This window comes from Zonotrichia leucophrys, chromosome 26 (genome assembly GCF_028769735.1).
Source record: "Zonotrichia leucophrys gambelii isolate GWCS_2022_RI chromosome 26, RI_Zleu_2.0, whole genome shotgun sequence".
Classification (NCBI taxonomy): Eukaryota; Metazoa; Chordata; class Aves; order Passeriformes; family Passerellidae; genus Zonotrichia; species Zonotrichia leucophrys.
Genome location: NC_088195.1, coordinates 6,381,786 through 6,400,325, shown reverse-complemented (window position 1 = coordinate 6,400,325; position 18,540 = coordinate 6,381,786). Strand labels below are relative to the sequence as shown.

At 47.0% G+C, this 18,540-nt stretch overlaps 1 protein-coding gene across 1 annotated transcript in view; it reads right to left on the bottom strand.

The window, feature by feature from the left end:
- Nucleotides 1-1,141: 1,141 nt before the first annotated feature.
- The window catches only part of LZTR1 (leucine zipper like post translational regulator 1), a 38,137-nt gene continuing 20,738 nt past the window's right edge, over nucleotides 1,142-18,540 (bottom strand). The window contains exons 10-20 of the mRNA XM_064733306.1: nucleotides 15,662-15,772; nucleotides 14,401-14,493; nucleotides 13,407-13,502; nucleotides 12,156-12,339; nucleotides 10,239-10,408; nucleotides 8,302-8,458; nucleotides 6,904-7,030; nucleotides 5,682-5,831; nucleotides 5,397-5,502; nucleotides 4,644-4,724; nucleotides 1,142-1,936 (exon numbers count right to left, since the gene is read on the bottom strand). Of these exons, the coding sequence (XP_064589376.1) occupies nucleotides 1,820-1,936; nucleotides 4,644-4,724; nucleotides 5,397-5,502; nucleotides 5,682-5,831; nucleotides 6,904-7,030; nucleotides 8,302-8,458; nucleotides 10,239-10,408; nucleotides 12,156-12,339; nucleotides 13,407-13,502; nucleotides 14,401-14,493; nucleotides 15,662-15,772 (1,392 nt within the window). The 3' untranslated portion in view covers nucleotides 1,142-1,819. The remainder of the gene's footprint in view (nucleotides 1,937-4,643; nucleotides 4,725-5,396; nucleotides 5,503-5,681; nucleotides 5,832-6,903; nucleotides 7,031-8,301; nucleotides 8,459-10,238; nucleotides 10,409-12,155; nucleotides 12,340-13,406; nucleotides 13,503-14,400; nucleotides 14,494-15,661; nucleotides 15,773-18,540) is intronic.

The following is an 18,540-nucleotide window of genomic DNA, read 5'->3' as shown; positions in this document are numbered from 1 at the left end:
TGTGCACCCCACAGTCTGTGTATGACTCCTACACCACCTCCCATCCTGTGATCTCCCAGGAAACTCGGGGTGTCCTCTCAGCTGCACTTGCACAACAGCAGCCCAGAGGCCAATCTCAATGGGCTACAAGTGTTCACAGTAAATCCCTGACCCAGCACTGTGGTCCCTACAGCAGTGACTGAGCCCAGAGCCCCCCAAAGCCAAGACCCCACAGTGCCTGCTCAGAGGTTGTGCATTTCCTTCCTCACAAGTGGGCTCAGGATTTACACAGGGCTGGTTATGGCAGGTTCAGCCTGAGAGAATGAGGCTTCCCTGGGCAGTGGGTGTCCTCTAGTGGATCAGCATCACTGGAAATAGACTGCAGTGTTGTTACAAGTTGCAGTGCAGAACCTCTCTAGCTGCCAGCCTGGTTTCCCAGGGAACACAGAGCCTGTCAGGACAATTATCATGACCTCTGGGAAGGGACTCCACTGTCTATGAGGCATCTGGAAACAATCCCTCTGGATTAGAAGGTGCCCTTGGCTCTCAGAAGCAGCTGTCACCTCTGGTGTGACTCACCTGAGCAGGGCACCAGGGAGCCAGAGGGGAGGTCCTAGAGCAGTTCCCTTGGATCAGACCTATGTGCTCCCCATTGCCCAGACTGCAGGTGTGCCGGGCTGTGGGATGCTGCTGAGGAGCTCACAACTGCTGCTCCAGGAACACTTCAGTGAATGGAAATCATGGCTGCAGGGGTGGAGTGTGAGGGCTGGGGGCTGCACGTCTCCTCAGGGATCCTGCACCACTCCAGCTCCAGACAAGCAGGGAGCAGCCCCTGCAGCTGGAGCAGGACAAGGTTCCGGTTCCCAGCTTGTCACTCCCTGCCAGGGCAGCCCCAAGTTCCACCAGCAGACACTTCACCAACACCCTCCAGCTGTGAGGAGAGGTGGGAAGCATCCAGCACAGAGCTGGGGGCTGCAAGGGGCTGGAAATGGCATTCTGCCTTCATTCACCTTCCTGCAAAGGCAACGGCTCACAGAGACACTTCAATATAAAATTAGTAACAAGATGTTACACACTTATTTTTAACAATGTGACCTTCATCAAGCACAGAACGTTTTTTGCTTAATTTTTTTCCAGAATGAAATCCAAGTCAATCATGAAATGCCAGGAGAAGATGTTAATTCTTTATTAATAAATAGATTTAGAAAGGCTTAGCAAGACAGGATTAATGGATTTGGTGGTCAGAGAGGACTGCTGTAATCTTCCAGTCTGACCTGCTGCAGAGCATAGGTCTGGATTCAGGCAGCCCACCAATCCAGGCAGCTGCACAGGGGCTTAGCTGTTAATCCACACCATGGAGTCTTTGAAAAGTCACCACATTCTGGTCCAAGGGCCAGTCTCCCTGTGAACACCACGTGCTCTTGTTCCCAGTTTCATTCTGACTTCCCCTCACAGCCCTTGGGCTGGGTCAGCTGAAGCTCTTTAAATAGTATTCTTTAAATATTGTATTTCAAAGGATTAGTGACTCTTACTCATGACTGCTTGATTTTACAGTATGAAAGTAATAATGGGCTTGATTATGAACTCCCCAAACCATGTGGAATTAATTCAGGCCTGCAATGATTTCAAGTCTGCATTTGGGTAACAAATGTAACAAAGTCCAAGTGCTGCACAAAGGTACAAACCCAGCGAATCCAGAGAGCACCTCAGCTGTCCCTGCTCCTCCAGGGCTGCTGTAGTGTGCAGACAGAGCTGCTCCATACACAGCAGTAAACCAGAGCCAGCTCTAAAGTGCCAGTGTTTTTCAGGAACAAATGAGAAGGTGGTTTCCCAAGGCATGTCATATGTCTGCACTCAGCTCTGCACACTGCTTGTCTGAGATGTGGGTAGCTAAGGAATCTATGATGTCAAGGAGGAGGAGCTGACTGAGCGAGCGGAGATTTGGCAACTTGGAGACCTTCAAGGAAAACAAAACAGAAAAAACAGGAAGAAATTAAAACCCTCCCCAAATCACAGCTCATGTTATTACCCTTTTACCCTTGGCACCCCACAGCAAGTCCAGCTGGGCACAGATGGTGTGAGATCCCAGCTGTGGGGCTGGGCTGCAGGGAACAGACCACAGGGCTCCAGTCAGGGCTTAGAACCAAATTCAGACTGTTGGGAGTGGGGAGCAGCAGGAACCTGGCCCAGAGCTGCCCCGTGGGTACTGACAGCCCCACTGCTACAAACACTGACTGAGCACTCTCCTAAGAGAGCCTGAGCTCTGAGATCTGTGGTTCTGCACTGAAAATGTGACTCAGGGCTTGATCCCTTTGCTGCTGTGCTCCTGAGGAAAAGCTCTTCTCAGCATCCATGCTGGTTCTGCTGGCATTCTTCCTGCAGTCAAAGCAGGTCACTGGAGCACTTGCCAACAAAAACCTCCACCACATCAGATAGATGAGAATCTACAGCAAACTTTATGCTTTTGGACTGTTCAGAAGCTCAACTGTTTGCACAAAGGAGCTCTCCACGTTCCTTCCTTGTCCTCAGCCTCATGGCGAGGAGCCAGCACTGCCCCTGGCCCGAGGCACTGACACAGAGGCAGCTGCAGGCAGGCTGTGCCCCAGCACTCACTCACCCTCCTCACCTGAGCTGGCATTATCCCCTCACCCTGGGAGCTGCTGGGGTAAAGAATAAAGATGTCCTGAGCAACCCTTGAGGGCCAGGAGGGAAATGGCTGAGGGTGCTTTCAGAAGAGCTCAGGATGTGCTTGAGCAATATCCCAGTCCAAGATCTGCCAGGACTGGGAGGGACAGACCCCTGAGCACTGGTGGGATGTGCCCCCACCCAAGGCACACACTGCAGAACAGATCAGGGTGTCACTGCAAACACAGCACAACAGCAGGTTTATTAGAGCTTTTGCACAACACTGACACACAAGAGCTGAAAACACATTGCCCAAAGCAGGGAACCTCTGGGAACAGCTCTTCAGAAATGCTCCTGCTGTGGGGAAAACTCCTTAACAGTCCAAATCCAGAACAGCATTAAGTAACTGGAAGAACAGGAGATGCCAGAGGCAGGGAGGCAGCCTGCCTGAGCTCCAGTGACCCACAGGGCTTGTGCTGAGAACAAATCCCCCTCAGAGCCCAGGGCTGGCCCAGGAGCAAGCAGAGAGTGTCTGTGCCCAGCCACACTGAGTCACCCAGCCCAGGCCAAGAATCACACACTGAGGCCTCTCAGGCCCAGGGAAAACATTGCATAATTGAGATTTCTCTGTGCACATCTGCTTGACAGTCTTCCAGCCACGTTTTGATGAACACTGTTCTAGCAGTCAACAGTTTCAATATAAAGCATTTCCCCACATCCTGGTGAGGAAGTTCAGCTGAGGAACGCCCTCCAGCTCCCCTCGCTGCCTCCCAGAGTTGTAATGTCCATTTCCCCCTGTGCATTCTGGGCAGAATCACAGCTCTTTGTCTTCCTGTGGCCTCCACTGGGAAGTGATACTGTGCTATTTCAGCCCTCAGTGGCTGCAAGGCACTGACCCAACCCCAGGGATGTGCTGTCCCTGTCCTGTCCTGTCCTGCCCAGTGGGACCATTCCCCACCCCTGCTGGACTGGGCTGCCCCACAGGACTCAGGGGGCCAGAGGAAAACAGACAGGATGAATGAAGGCAGGGGCTGCAAGCCCACGCTCTGGACTCTCCTCTGGGAGTGATTTCTGGATGCTGGCTCCACTCTCAATGCTTTTTATGCAATTTCAGTTATTTCTGAATGTAAAATGCGTCATGCTCCAGCAACTTTGGCATTTAATGAAGAGCCTGAACACCATCCTGTCTCCTCTCCAGACACTAATGGGACATAGCAGTGCTCTTCTTCCCCAGGAGGATTGTGAGTTTAAATATACAAAGCAGAGTGAGCTACTTGAATATTAACTAGGGAATTATTATCAGTATGTGTGTAGCATCCAGAAATCCCAATTCCTATGATTTATCTACCTATTTCAGCAATGCTAATAAGCTGAGCAATGAACTGATGACATGCTGGGGAACTCTCATGGAGGGATCACATCTCATAGGAACAATTAAATGACAATATCCTTATTCTCTCAAGTGAGGACAGGAGTATCAGCACACTGGGCTCTTGACCTTTCCTGCCATGAATGCAGAATCCCATCAAAACACACCCAGAGAATTTTTAAGATTGGAAAGGACCTCTAAGACCATAGAGTCCAACTGTTGAACATGGAAATCACAGAGAGCCCAGCCAGGACATGGTAATTTGTTTTAGAGCACATGACAACAAAACATGTATGACAGAGAAGGGGAGTGTGAGGAGCACACTGGTAACTGCTAGTGAGGGAGAGATTGTGCCCTCAGTATACAACAAACTTACCCTGCTTTGCATGGCACAAAAATAACAGTTGGAACAACTGGAAATGGAAGCAATTTTGGGTAACTTCTGCTTGGAAGGGCTTCACATTTCTAGACTAGCTTGTTCTACTCTTTAATTTACTTTGGAGTGAGAAACGTGCCTAGCAGTCCTGTCAGTGAGTGTCAGAACAGGCAGCCAGCTCTCAGCTGTCTCACAAGAGGAAGAATTAAACTGATTTCTTTATGAACATGTCTTTAACCAGGGCAGAGACAGAGGACAGCAGCTCTCAAAAGCCACAGAAAAGATGCAACCAACCTTGGTGAACTGGTGAACGATGATGTGCAGGCAGTGCCTCTTCATGTCCAGGGCCTGGGTCTTGTCAGCTGCCTCTAAAATCTAGAGCAGGAGCAAAAATGTGATTTCCTTTCTGCACAACTCAGATGCACAAACAGTCCTGACCCAGAGCAGTAACTCCTCTTAGCTAGGGAACATCTCCACTTCGCATTACAAACTGAATATTTTCTGAACTATTCAAAATTAAGCCTTGGATTTAAAATGTATGGAGTCCTCAAGAGTTAATCAGCAGGACTTGCTTCTGCTTGTGCTGCAGAGGTTCAGGCTGCCTGCCTGGGAGCCAGCATTGGCTTTCTTACCACAAAATCTCTTTTGTTAGCTCAAACTCCACTGCAAAATCCTGTCAGTACCACTGATAAAACAAGACTAAAGTCTGTCACCTGCAGACCACTCTTTGCCCTGGAACAAATGTCTGCCAAAAAGGGTTTACAGTTAAGTGCTGAGCACGTGGTCATCTTAAAAAGACCTTTAGGGACACAGTTCTGTAACAGGGGATGGGAGCTCAGGAGGAGCCAGGTGAGCAGAACCCTGCAGCACAGGAACAGAGGTGCCACAGGACAGGTAAGGAACATGGCTGGGCTCCCACACATGCCATCACACAGGGCACTGCCCCTGCAAGGGCCTGGGCAGCCTCATGACCTGGCACTGGGGGTACCCACCTGAGCAGCCCCCTTTTCCTCTCAGTGACTACCTGAAGGGCTTGGGGACAATTACCTGGAGCACATTCTCCACTGTGACATTCATTTCCAGGTTCTGCTTACAGTAGGCCTGGAGCCTGTTGTTGTAGAAGCCATAATAGTAAGGTGCTGCAAAGAGGTATCTGTGCATTGCATTGAGGAATAAACCAGAAAGGGAAGGTGAGAGCACTGAGGGCAAACAAAGCCCTGTGGGGATGGGAGTGCAGAGCCTGCTGGTGCCCCCCAACAGAGCCTCCCAAAGGAAGGTGCATGCTGGGCATGCCCTCAGACACATCCCCAGCTCCCTGGCATGGAAGGATACAGGGAGTCCTCAGGAGGCATGTTCACTTCTCCATAGTAGATGTATCTAAGCATGGACTCGAATGCTTGCTTGCTGGGAACCATTTCACCTATGGAAATGTTCACTTGCCCATCTTCTGGCATGAATGAACGGAACATGGCTTCAAAGTAACTGCAAAGGGAAATAAAACTGATAGAACACATTCTGCAGACAGATGGTTTAACCCAGTATTGTTCAAATGCTGCTATTCAGAACTGCAGCTTCCAAAGCAACAAATTCAAGTGACAACCTGGGCAAAAACACTGCTCATTTATTTTTTCATGTATGCCTGCCAGTGAAACTCCAAATATAATCCCCCTAATTACCATCAGAACTACCTGAAATTTGTCTGTTTCTTGAAAATTAGGACACATGGTGCTTTGATTTTTTCTCTAATTTGCATAAGAGCCAGCAGAGAGCTTAAAGCATTATGAATTTCCTTGGTATCTACAGGCTGCCAATCATCAGCGCTGTTTTAAGAGCTGTGAAATGCTTCTGGTAAAATACCACAGTAAGTAATACTGAATATTGTTAGGGCTTTTTTCTGGGAAAAATTGTGATGGTATTTGAAATAGAAATTTTATATGAACACTTAATGTCTGGTGGAACATAAGGTGCAGGTCCACAGAACACACAGGTGCAGGACAAATCCACTTTACCCGTGCCCTGAGGAGGGAGAACAGTCCCACCATCAGCAGGGTGGACTCCTTTCTCTGCATAAAGCATGAGAACACTCTAGGCTGGCTCTGTCATGCACCATTTTTCATTATGTTTATTCATAACCAGTCTTAAATATCAGAAAGTGAGAAAGAAAATCAAGTTCCACATGATAAAATAGGAATAGTTCACTGTCAGAAGGCTCCTTCTGACCTCAGTGGACAGCTGTTGCTTTCCACTTCACTGAAACCCCCTCATGTTTTCCACCCTTTTTCCCTTCCTGTGATTTTACAGATGCTTTGTCTTGCAGTGCAGCTTCTCACACACCCTCTGCAGAATCTCTGCAGTTCTAATTTCCTCCTATCTTTCCCTGCTGGGTATCAAATGGAAAAAAAAAATTTAATCACTGCTGCTTAAAGGCTTATTACACTCATTGAGCAAAGCTGCATCTTAACACTTCATGCAGATTTAAGTTCCTGCCTGTGTTGAGCCAAGGCAGCTGAGCAGAGGCTGCCCAGCCCTGCACACACCCTTGGTGCAGGCTCACCTGGAGCGAGCTGCCAGGATGGCTTTGTGGGCTGCCCGGGGGTGCCCGTCCAGCAGCAGGATGATATCACAGAATTCAGTCCCTGCTCCTTCCAGGTAAGCCTTCATGTCCTGAATTAAAGATGTTCCTGAAATGAAACACCATGAAATGAAGACCTGATAGTTCCAGGTGACCAGGTACTAACCAGCTAACACATGGCCAAGCCAGAGCTCCAGCCCCTCTTTCCTTTGGGACTCTCACCGTGAATTTGAGTCCAGTCCTTCCTCATAATCTTGGAGCAAAATGAGCTTCATCCTTCCCCACCTCAGCTGATTCCCCACTGCCCCTCCCAGCACCAAACCTGTCAGCTCTGCTTTCTGCACTGACAGCAAACCCCAGCTGTGGCCACACTGACAGATGCTCTCTATAGATATGAAAGCTGATTTTTCCCTCCCTTTGCACCATTTCCAACCACAAGGAATATAACATTTTGGGTCTTAATGAAAAGTCTTCCCAAATCAGCAACAAAAGCTTCTTTTATCCAATATTTTAATCAACCTTTGTAAATACCCAACTGAGAAATAGAGCACATCCAAGTCTGCTCCAAACTCACTCATATTTTCAAAGTTCATCTTTCAGTTTTTAATGTTTGGGTCTCTCACACCATTCTAGCTCTGGATACAGAACTGGCTGTGCCACCTTCCCAGCCAGTGCACCTCACCCCCCTGGGACAAAGGCCAGACAAAGCCTTTCTACTTGACCTTCCAGGACAAGCTTCCTTCTCTTTCTCTTCAGTTCCCAGTTATTTTTGTGCAGCACTCCACACCAACACTGCCAATGCCTCTGAACTTTGTGGCCTTAGAAAATTTCATTATTACATTCCTTGTGTTGTGTGTCAGGATGTTAAAATGTTGAGTAAGACTAGTCCCAAATCAGCTCCTGATGAATTTCACAACAAAGCTGTAAATCACATCTTTCTCTTCTCCTCCATACCTCCTGTTCCTTTCACACGGGCACACAGAGCAGTGCCTCATTCACAAGATCCTCCTCCTTGGTGAACCCCTTCAAGCAGCCTGTTTCCCTGCTCAGCTCTGCCACCCTACAGCCACTTACAGTGACTGTCCACTGCCTTTTGTGGCTCATTCTTTACACCCTTCTGCTCCTTCTCTCGTGTCTCTGAACAGGATCAGGATGGTTTATTGCAAGAACACAATCCCATGTACATTGATGGGACACTGTTCTGACTGAACCTCACTGGGAACAGAACTGTTGTGCTCTCAGGAGAGAGCCTGAGCACTTATCCCAACTGGGAACTGCTGGGCTGCAGGGGCTGCTTCCCACACCTGCCCAGGCTGAACAAGCCATGAGCAAAGCCACAGCAGCAGCTGGAGTGAGCCCTTGAGGCTGTTGGGAGGTTACCTATGTCCAGGGGCTGCTCAGAGTGGGTTCGGACAGGAGGCTGCTGCTTCCTCCGCACAATCTCCACGATCAGGGATGAAGAAAGATGCTCAAACTCCTTCATCATTATGACTTGATTAAAATGGGATTCCTTCACCACAAAGTTCAGGCAGTGTTCCTTAAAAATACACCAATATTAATTAAGAAATTGATGGTTTATTGTTTGAAGTCATCTTGGAGCATCCCATAAATCTTACATGTTACACATGCCATCAACCATCCTTCCCTTTGAACCTCCACAGGGATCCTGCAGCTGGAACTATCCAACAGTGATATCCTCATCCTTCCTGAAAGACCTTTTAGGCTCCTCCTTGAACAGAAAATTCAGGACAATTCTAAGCATCTAGAAAAATTTGACTAGAAATATTAACAAGGAAGAGATTAACTGCCCATTGAGCTGTTCCAAAGCTTTTTAAAACAGGAATCTCAGGAGATACAGCAAACTTCACGGAGATAATGAAGATTGGTTGCTACCTCATAGTAACTTTTAACATAATTAGATGCCAAAATTTAATTAAAAGGGTGAAGAGATCTTAACTCTTGACACTCTCCATCAAGGGTCCAAAGAGCTTACAGGAAAGTAAAAGGAATTTTGTGGGTTTTGCCTGAACCTTTTCCACAAATGCAGCAAAGAGTTCAAGAGCTCTGGAAGGCTCTTGTGTAATAAACTTCTTACAAAAATCAGTGTGGTGAAAAGGTAACAAATGAACCAGACCTAATGCTAACAGTTAGAGACCAAAAAAGGGCACTTTATTTCCCCTCATTCCACTTTTATAAGCAATAAATACAATCTACACCAGCTCACCATAAGGTGGGTACAAGTTCACCCAAAGAATCATTACTACTGTCTGTTTCTGGCAGTTTATTCCACCTGGGATCCAAAGGTGAATCTGTCAGGACTCACCTGTGAAACATTTTAAACCATGACTGGGATTCCAGAAAGGACAGCTTTCTACAGAGGACCCACCCATGAGGACTAATGAGCACCTGAGCAGAGAGGATGCCAGCTCAGGGTGATCCTGCCCAACTGGAGCCCTGTGCAAGAGCCTCTGGCACTGCACAGGTGGCCAGGGCAGGTGGGGGCACCAATGCTTGAGCTTCTGGGCAGCTGATGGCACCACGATGCCATGCACCAAAGGCTGTGCCAGCATTTACAGAGTGCTGCTGGCCCTGCTGCTTCCTCCTGGAGGCATTTCCTCTCCCAAATCCAGAGCACACCCAGCGTGAGGAAGTGCTGCACACTGCTTTCTGCAGCCTCTGTGCTTGCAGCCACCAGCAATGCAGTCCCTGCTGTGCACAGGCTGAACACCCTCAGCAAGCACTGCACAGCCCTGCTGTGCCTCTGGGGCTGGGCCAGGAGCTGCTTCCCTGCAGGCTCAGCAGAGCTGGCTCGGGGTCAGCACAGCCAGCACCTCTTGGCCTGCAGGCAGGGGTCAGCTCCACCCTGATTGTCACCCAGCACCCCAAAGCCTCTCACCCACCACAGACACAGAATCACTGGCACATTTTGTTTTTCAGTGCAAAGCCTGAGAACAGAGTTTAGTTTTTCATTCTAGAAAATGAAAGAACCTATCTGCAGTGTCAGTATATGTAACACAGCAAGAGCAGGAAATGCACTGGTTCCATCTTGCTGCAGCAAGAGTGAACTGATGAGGAGCCAAAGTCACTTTGCCCTTGACATTCTACAAAGCAGATATGCAAAAATACTGAGCATGTATTGAAAAAGCCTACATAATATCACAAGCCACTGTAGGACACCCCATGCTAAATATACTCAAGCAACTGTAATTAAAGGAACGATGAATTTGCAAAAGCTGATACCTTTGGCCAAATGTTAATTACATAATTTCCTTTTTAAAAATTTCTTATCAGTTACTTTGTATGCAGAATGTGATTACCTTTAGCTGATCCAGCTGAAGCTTGTTAGCATTCTCACACACAATGAGCACATTCTGCAGATCCACAGATGCTTCAATGTACTGAAGGCAGAGCTGTTCCAGCCGAGAGAGCTTGAAGTTTAAGGCCAGCTTGTACACATCCATAATGAGTAACACATCCTGCACATGACCTGAAATTGCAAGAGGGAAAACTGCTGGAGAGCCCACAGAACAGAGATGAACCCTTCTGAAAGTATTTTTTAAATCACCTGGAGCAATTGGAATAGCAGAACGGGCAGTGGCTGGATATTTTTATAGAGGAAAGAATTCCATTCCTGGTTAGGTAAAATCTGAATCAATACTAGAAGATGAGGTTCAAATTTGAAGCATGCAAAAGACAAAGATTTTGTGACAATCTGGATCACAATTTTTTGAAACCCTCCAAAGAAAGTGAAGCGATTCTCTAAAATCCCTCTCAAGGCCCAGAGCTTGCAGCCCAATTTCTCAGTGCCCAGCTGCCAACAGCCCTGCCAGAGTCCTTGGGGTTTACACAGTGTTAACAATCAGCTCCCTGATTGTGACAGACCCTGATGAAGGTACTCTGGGCTTTCACTCCGTGCTTCAGCCTGCACAGACCTGGCAGAGGAGACCCTTGTAGGCACTGCAATGGGGCTACTGGGACACCAACTCAAGGAATAATCCCCCATGGCCTTTGCTTTCCTCACAGGAGATCTCTGCCCATCTGCTCTAACTACTTTTTAATAGAGAAAAGCCCTCTCCCATGTCACATGCCTTCCCTGTGGCTAATTGGAAAATCCCATTTGATGAGCATGCCCAATTCCATTAGCTCAGCCTCGGGATGGCTCCCCAGGGTGCTGCTCTCTGAGCTCAGAGGAGCTACTGGGAATACAAATGGGCAGGGCAGGGCAGAAGGGGGAGCACCAGGGAGAGCCCCTCATGGGCTGGGGAAGAGGGGCAGGCTGCCTGGGCAGCCTGTAACAATGGAAGAGCTCAGGGGTCCAAGCCTTCCCTTGGCCTGAGGCTGTCCCAAGGTTCTGAGATCAGTGAATGGCTGGGAGCAGGATCTGGCAACGTCAGCAGAATCCAGGAGCAGCTCCCTCACCCCCAGCCAGTGGGATCATTCCCAGACTGGCCTCCTCACAGGGAGAGCCTTGGCCCAAATGGACATGTATCACTTTTTTCCTGAGAATTATCTTTGCAGAAAGCAAAGCTCTCAGAGTGAAGCTGAAGCAAAGTTCAGTGCTAGGACAGCTGTACCTCACTGTACTCCACCAGCCCCCATGGCTGCAGCTTCCCCAGCCCCAGCAGCTGGAGTTCCTGCTGCATCCAGTTGTATCCATCCCCTCTCCCATTGCCCACAGCCCTCACCACTCACACAGCCAGCAGCTGGATTCCCTGTGTGGAAGCTGCAAGATCTCTGGCTGTTAATTCCTCACCCACAAGTGTTTTTAACTCCTAGAACATCAATGAATGCACCAAAAGGATTTTTTCCTTTCTTGAGGCATTCCTTCAGATTGGATTTTTAACAGGTGATAAATACTGGCTTGCACACCTTTCTGTGTGGGCTCAGTTTAAAATGGATCAAAACAATATCAGAAAAAGGAAATAAGCCAAGCCAGAATAAGATACACGGTCCTTCCAAGCAGGATGCTGTGATGTTCAAAATACCACAATATTTTTGTTTGTTAGGGTTTTTTACACCTTTTGGAATGATCAATAACTTGTTCTTCCTTGATATTTGAAAAGAATTAGGGGGAAAAAAAGCATAGTTAGTACTCTCTGATAAAAATCTGCTTTTTGTTTAATCTCAGTTAGTAATGAAGGAGTAATCACCTGCAAATGCTGGATGCTGCTGTTTCTGAACACATTTGCCCCCTCCCCTCCCCAGGGCAGCGTTAGCTCCCCCTGCCCCCCTACCTTTGCGGGGATACTTGATCTTATCCGTGTACAGGAACTGCATGAGCACCTCGAAGGGCTGCGCCTCGGCCTCCCGGATGGGCACCTCCAGCAGCGGCTGCAGCCGGCACAGCCTGACATTGCCACCAATGCCATCCTTCGGGCACGTGCTGTGTCCCTCCTCTTCTATGTCCTGCTTTGATTTCTAGTGAAACACAAAGACCACCCAAACATGGCACAAGCCTGTGCCAGTTCACACAAGTTACCACCAAAGCAGAGGATCCTTCTCCTTACTCCACATTCTCCAAGAGTCAGGATCTCTTTAGCTTCAGGATTATCTTGGAGATAACAAGGAATTCATGTCTTAGACTTACTGCTCCATATCCTGGGACACACATGGATGAGAACACAAGGAAGCTCCTGGATACAGGTCAGAAGCAGGACATCACAGCAAGGGAGGAATGAACTGCACTGAACTCACATTTCTGCCCACAGAATGCACTGAATTCACATTTCTGCCCCACTCTGTGAAGGAGGGACAGGTGGGAGTAGGTTCCACAAACCCTGCCCTGCAAAGGCAGAGCACAAAGTGCTGCACAGAAGTATTTTAAAGCACTCTGTTACTTCAAGTTTCACTTTGACAGCCTTTTCCCACAGCCTTTCCAGTGGCAAAACAATTAACTGGGGGGCAGTGAGGCATCCACATCTTACTGCAGATCGTGTGCTACTATCCCCCCAAAAGCCATTAAATGTTTGCTGCTGAAAAGATGGAAGTAGTCAAAATTAAATGACAATGATTGGAAGGCACCAGACTTTCACCTCTGGAAAAAGTAAAAAAATACAAAAGTTAAGGGAAGAGAGGCAGCTGAAACCCTCAGCATTGCCTTTCTTCCCTCTAATCTGTCTGATCTTGTGGGCCATCCCCATGACACAGCTCTACCACCCCCACAGAGAAGGGTACTCACGCCTCTCTGGGGCATTCCACAAGATTAGACCTCAGACAGCTACAAGAGCTTCCAAGAACCACACTGTCAAATCCACATAACTGGATTAACTCTGGCTCCTCCATGTTACACTCCTGATACACATCCAGTAGCCTTAGTTAATACTAATGATCTTTATTTTACTTGCTCAAGAGCACCTTAGCATCAGACACTGCTCCTGTCCTCCAGCTGTCTCAACAGATACTACTTTTCTCCTGACAACCTTATTCCCAAAGCTGGGCAGAATAAGCCTTACCTTGCTACAAGGCTACTTTTCCAAAACACTCACCTGTTTCACCCTCTCCCTGGCCTGCATGATTTTCTTTTTCAGCCACTTGCAGCGAGCGGTGACGATCGCCGTGTGCCCTCGGACTCGCTCCTCCTTCTGCCAAAGGCCAAGGCAGAAATCACAGTCAGCTTCTAAATCACATGGTGATGGCAGATGGCAGAAGTCACAGAAACCTGGGCTGAACCCCAGGTTATGATACATTTCAAGTTAAAGGCAGCCCTACATCTGCTCTGCACATGCAGACGAAATTCAACACCCATTTCCCCAAAGGCTGATGGCAAATACCATTTGGGAAAGAGCCTGTGGCACATCCACTGAGTGGAAGCTGCTGTGTCACATACAGTGCCTTTTATTCTTACATCTGACCTTCTGTTTAATTTTCCCTGTTCAAAATAACAGTATGGTTTTGCATTGTTTGCCATAATTTATTTCACCTGTTGTTGAGGATCTGTTCTCTGAGCTTTGCAAAGCTTTTTTTGACTTTTCCTTTTTGCAAAAGGAATGCAGGTAAATTCAAATTTCTCATGTTTATCTTCAGGAAACCTGTTCTCTGTTAAATGTTTTAACTGTTTGCATTACTAGAGAACCATTCCCCTGTACTGCTTTTTCTCATTCTCCTTTATTTCAGTAATTAAAAATGGCTATTGAAATGATAATGGGTTTGCAAAACATTGACCTGCCTTCCTAGGAAGGCAACTGGGACCTGGGAGTACAGAGGCCATTGGTAAATTTTCATATTGCAACTCTGTATAACATGTTTTGATAAATTCAGGTTAAGTCAGTGACAGATCTTCTCAGTTAAAAAGTTTCTTCTCCATTGCAGCTTTAAAAATTTATCTGGATCAGTGAAACTTAATAAACCAGGCAGACAGTTCACCAGTGATTCATTCCCAGGGTTTCTGGCACAACCACTGCACAATTTGCTTTTTCCCAGCAAACACACCACACACACAGTAACACCCCCATTGGCACCTCTCCAATAAATTCTACTCACCTCTCCCAAAACAAACTCCAAGTCACTGAACTGTCTGTTTTCCCACAGCCTTCCATAGTCTTCATGGAGAGTGCATTTAGGGTAACAAGAAAACTAAAAAAGTAAAACCCCACAGAAGACAGAATTAATTTCAGTGGCTATATAAACTTCAAATCTCACATCAATTGGAAGCAGAGGAGCCTGAGGTCTGATCCCCTCAGGGTCTGCAGCTTCCTCACAAGGGGCAGTGGAGGGACAGCTTCAATCTCTGCTCAATCTGAGCAGGGACAGGACCAAGGAAAGGCTGGAGCTGTGTCAGGGGAGGGTCAGGCTGGATCTCAGGAAAGGCTCTTCCCCAGAGGGTGCTGGCACTGCCCAGGCTCCCCAGGGAATGGGCACAGCCCCGAGGCTGCCAGAGCTCCAGGAGTGTTTGGGCAGCGCTGCCAGGGATGCCCAGGGTGGGATTGTTGGGGGTCTGTGCAGGGCAGGGGTGGCACTGGATGGTCCCTGTGGGTCCTTCCAGCTCAGGACATTCCTGATTCTATGATTCTATAACCAAAAGTGCCAAGGTTACATCTGCAATCACTGGATTTTGTTACTAACTCAGCCTCAGTGTAGCACATGAAGTAGAATGTGACAAACAAACCAAACACATGCAAGGGCTTCCCCCAGGGTGAGGTTAAGGACAGATAACACCGTGTAACACTGAAGAACTGTGTCTCATCACAACTTCCAGATATGAGGATCTGAAGGCTGGGAGTCTCACCTGCTCTCAGGACTTGTCTGAGGGTGCCATGCAATAAAAATAGACTTGACTGTATGTGGGATTTAATCTAGAGTATCCTGAATTTAAGTTTCAATTCCCATAGCTATGTCAGATGAGAGTGGGAGAGCTGCATGGAGATAAAACCACAACACAAAACAGTCTGCCCCAGGGCCCTGAACAGGACAGCACATGAAGAGGAACAGCCAATTTTAATGAAATAATAATTCAAATCCCACCTGCTACACTTTCCAATGATTTGTCAAAATTGTCATGATCTCTGTAGGACTTCAGAAGACACTAGAGGGCTTGACCTTACCAAAATATCTGTCCAAATAACATTTCTCAAAAGATTTTAAAGACAGACATCGACCTTTGAAAGCTGAATACGAAATACAGAGGCTGCCTGAAGGACATGGACTAAATGCCATGGAGCTCGTGGTGAGCTAAACCAGACACTCCACAAACAGGACTCATGTGGAATTGGTGTGGAAGTGAGTAAGTTTATCAGCAAATTACCTGGAACCTGTACATCTCTCCACTTCTGATGTTATTGTCCACTGTGCCACCAAAGATGTACATGGCATCTGAGATAACTGCTGCTGCATGGAAGAGTCTCCCACTGGGTAACTGGGGAAAGAAAACAGGGAATAAACAGAAAGAAAAGGACAAAAAAGGCAAGGTAATAAATAAAAGCCTATTCTTCTGGCAGGAAAAAGGATGTGCTATTAAAGATCAACAGTGAAAAGGGAGAATCACAGAATATCTGAATTGGAAGGAACACACAGGGATTGCCGAGTCCAACTGTTAAAGTGACTGAGGATTGAACCTGCAACCTTGGCATTACAAGGACAAACCAATGCAGCCCAGGGTCACACACATACACACACACAAACACACACACACACTCACACACACACACACACACATACACACACACTCACACACACACACACAAACACACACACACACTCACACACACACACACACACACACATCATACACACACTCAAAACACACACAGACACGCACACACACAAACACACACACACACTCACACACACACACACACTCATACACACATACTCACAAACACACACACAAACACACACACACTCACACACTCAGACACACTGACATGCACATTCACACACACCCACATGCACACTGACACACATTCACACACTCACTCTCACACACGCTCATAGTTACACACACACTCAGACATGCACACACAGAAGCACACTCAGACACACACTCAAACATACACACACACTCACAAACACCACAAACACACACACACTCATACACACTCAGACACGCACACACACACTCATAAACACACGCACACACACACAAACACATTCACACACTCACTCAGACACACTGACATGCACACACACACTCACTCTCACACATGCTGATAGTTACACACACACTCACACATGCACACACAGAAGCACACTCACACACACACACTCAAACACACACACACTTGCACAAACACTCACACACACTCAAACACACACACACACACTCACTTGCATCCTATGACCGACATTTGCTGTTTCCTAGCATGTCTAGAACGTATTGTCCAGTCACCTTTAAGAACTGCATTCACTGCACCTTCTAACCACAGTGGTACCTACACAGCTCTACCCATCGTGGCAGCTACAAAATGTATCATTTACAAAATTAAAGCCAATGTCATTTCCCACATAAACCCCACACATATTTCTAGAAATAAGCAGATTCTGCAAATGTGAGCACTGTGCTTATTCCAAATGCTGTCAGAACTTGAAGGGTGAGTGCTCATCTACCTCAGCAGGACGGAGCCCCAGGCCTGTGAGTGCCCACCTCCCCCCCAGCTGAAGGGCTGAACCATCTGGTCGAGGCCCCAGGAATGCCCAGTGCTGAACAGGAGCCCAAGGCTGGCGCTGTGGGCAGAGCTGGCACCTCAGAGCCACAGCTCTGCTCTCCATCCTGCCACCTCCACAGAAAGAAAAGCCCCCCACACTGCAGCTATTTATAGGGCTGAGGGATCACACCATCCCTGCAACAAACCCCACCTCAGAGCTGCACTTTGGGTGATTTTTGAAGAGTCACTACAAGCCAAAGCCACCATGACCCTCCTGCAGAACACAGACTGCAGCATTTTTACTCATTTCTTCTGAGGCTACACAAAGGTGTGTGAACACATCAGCATATCTCACTGAGAGCTCACAGAAAGCCTTCAAGTGGTGAGAGAAACTTCTTTTTTTTTTTCCCTCTAGTTTGATCAGGCTTTTCGTCTTCCAGGCAGTAAATCTCATTAAATCTTTGCCTACAAAATAAAAAGCCCTCTGGTATAAGAAATCTTGGCTTCTTGTACATATTTATAGACACCACTCAAGTAAAGTCAAACATGAAACAAGATTATGTTTATCTGGAGAGGCAGATTTTCCAGGAAAGCATGCTGACTGGCAGTTCCATTCCCACCAACTCACCCCTCTCACCACAGTATCACACAAGAGCCTCATTTAGCCTGTTACTCACCACACTTTCCATGACTTGTTCTTCTCCTCAAACTACAGCTTTTAAGGAGACAATCCCCCAGTCAGTAACTAGGACATGGGTATTTTTCTCAGATGTACAAACCACAGGCTTGCTCACCTGAAAAGGCACATTTGCCTGTGCCAGTTTAACAAACCCTCTGGATTCCTCTGGATAAACAAGATGCCTTCTGTATCCAGCATGTTTCATGGATACTTTATCAAGGAAACTGCAGAGTTAGCTCTAATAAATACTGTGATGGGTTATGGAATAACACTGATCTGTCAGTACATCCCTGCCTGGACCCAGTTCCATATCTCTCTGAAAGAGGATGAGATTACTGTCAAATACAATCTATTTTCCATGGCCTCTGCTTGTTCTTAGCAATAATCTCATTAACCAAATTAGATGTACTGATTGAAATAATCAACCACATTATAATGGGTTAAAAATACATCTGTCACCCTCATCAACTGGAGCTCCAACCTCATCCCAAAGTAACCAGTTTGCTTGCCAAGATGCATTCCCACAGAGCTAGGCAGGCTGGTGTTAGCTGTACTGTAACATCTTCCTCACAACTAACTGCAACCAAAACCAAACAAAAAGAACTGTTCTAGAGAGCTCAAATGCAGCCCACCTGCTTTAGACTTATTCAGGTAATTTTCCACTTTTTCTAAATAAATAATATTTTAGTTTTGCTTTTAATTAAAATAATTCTCAAAATTCTCTAGTATTTAATTTTTTAAGCTGCCATTGAATTTAACAACCACTTTTTCTACAATCAAAAAGCCTTACAGCTTTGAAACAACTGGTGCCAGAAAGCAAACATGAACCACCTGAATATTTAACCAAGTAAGATGCACTTG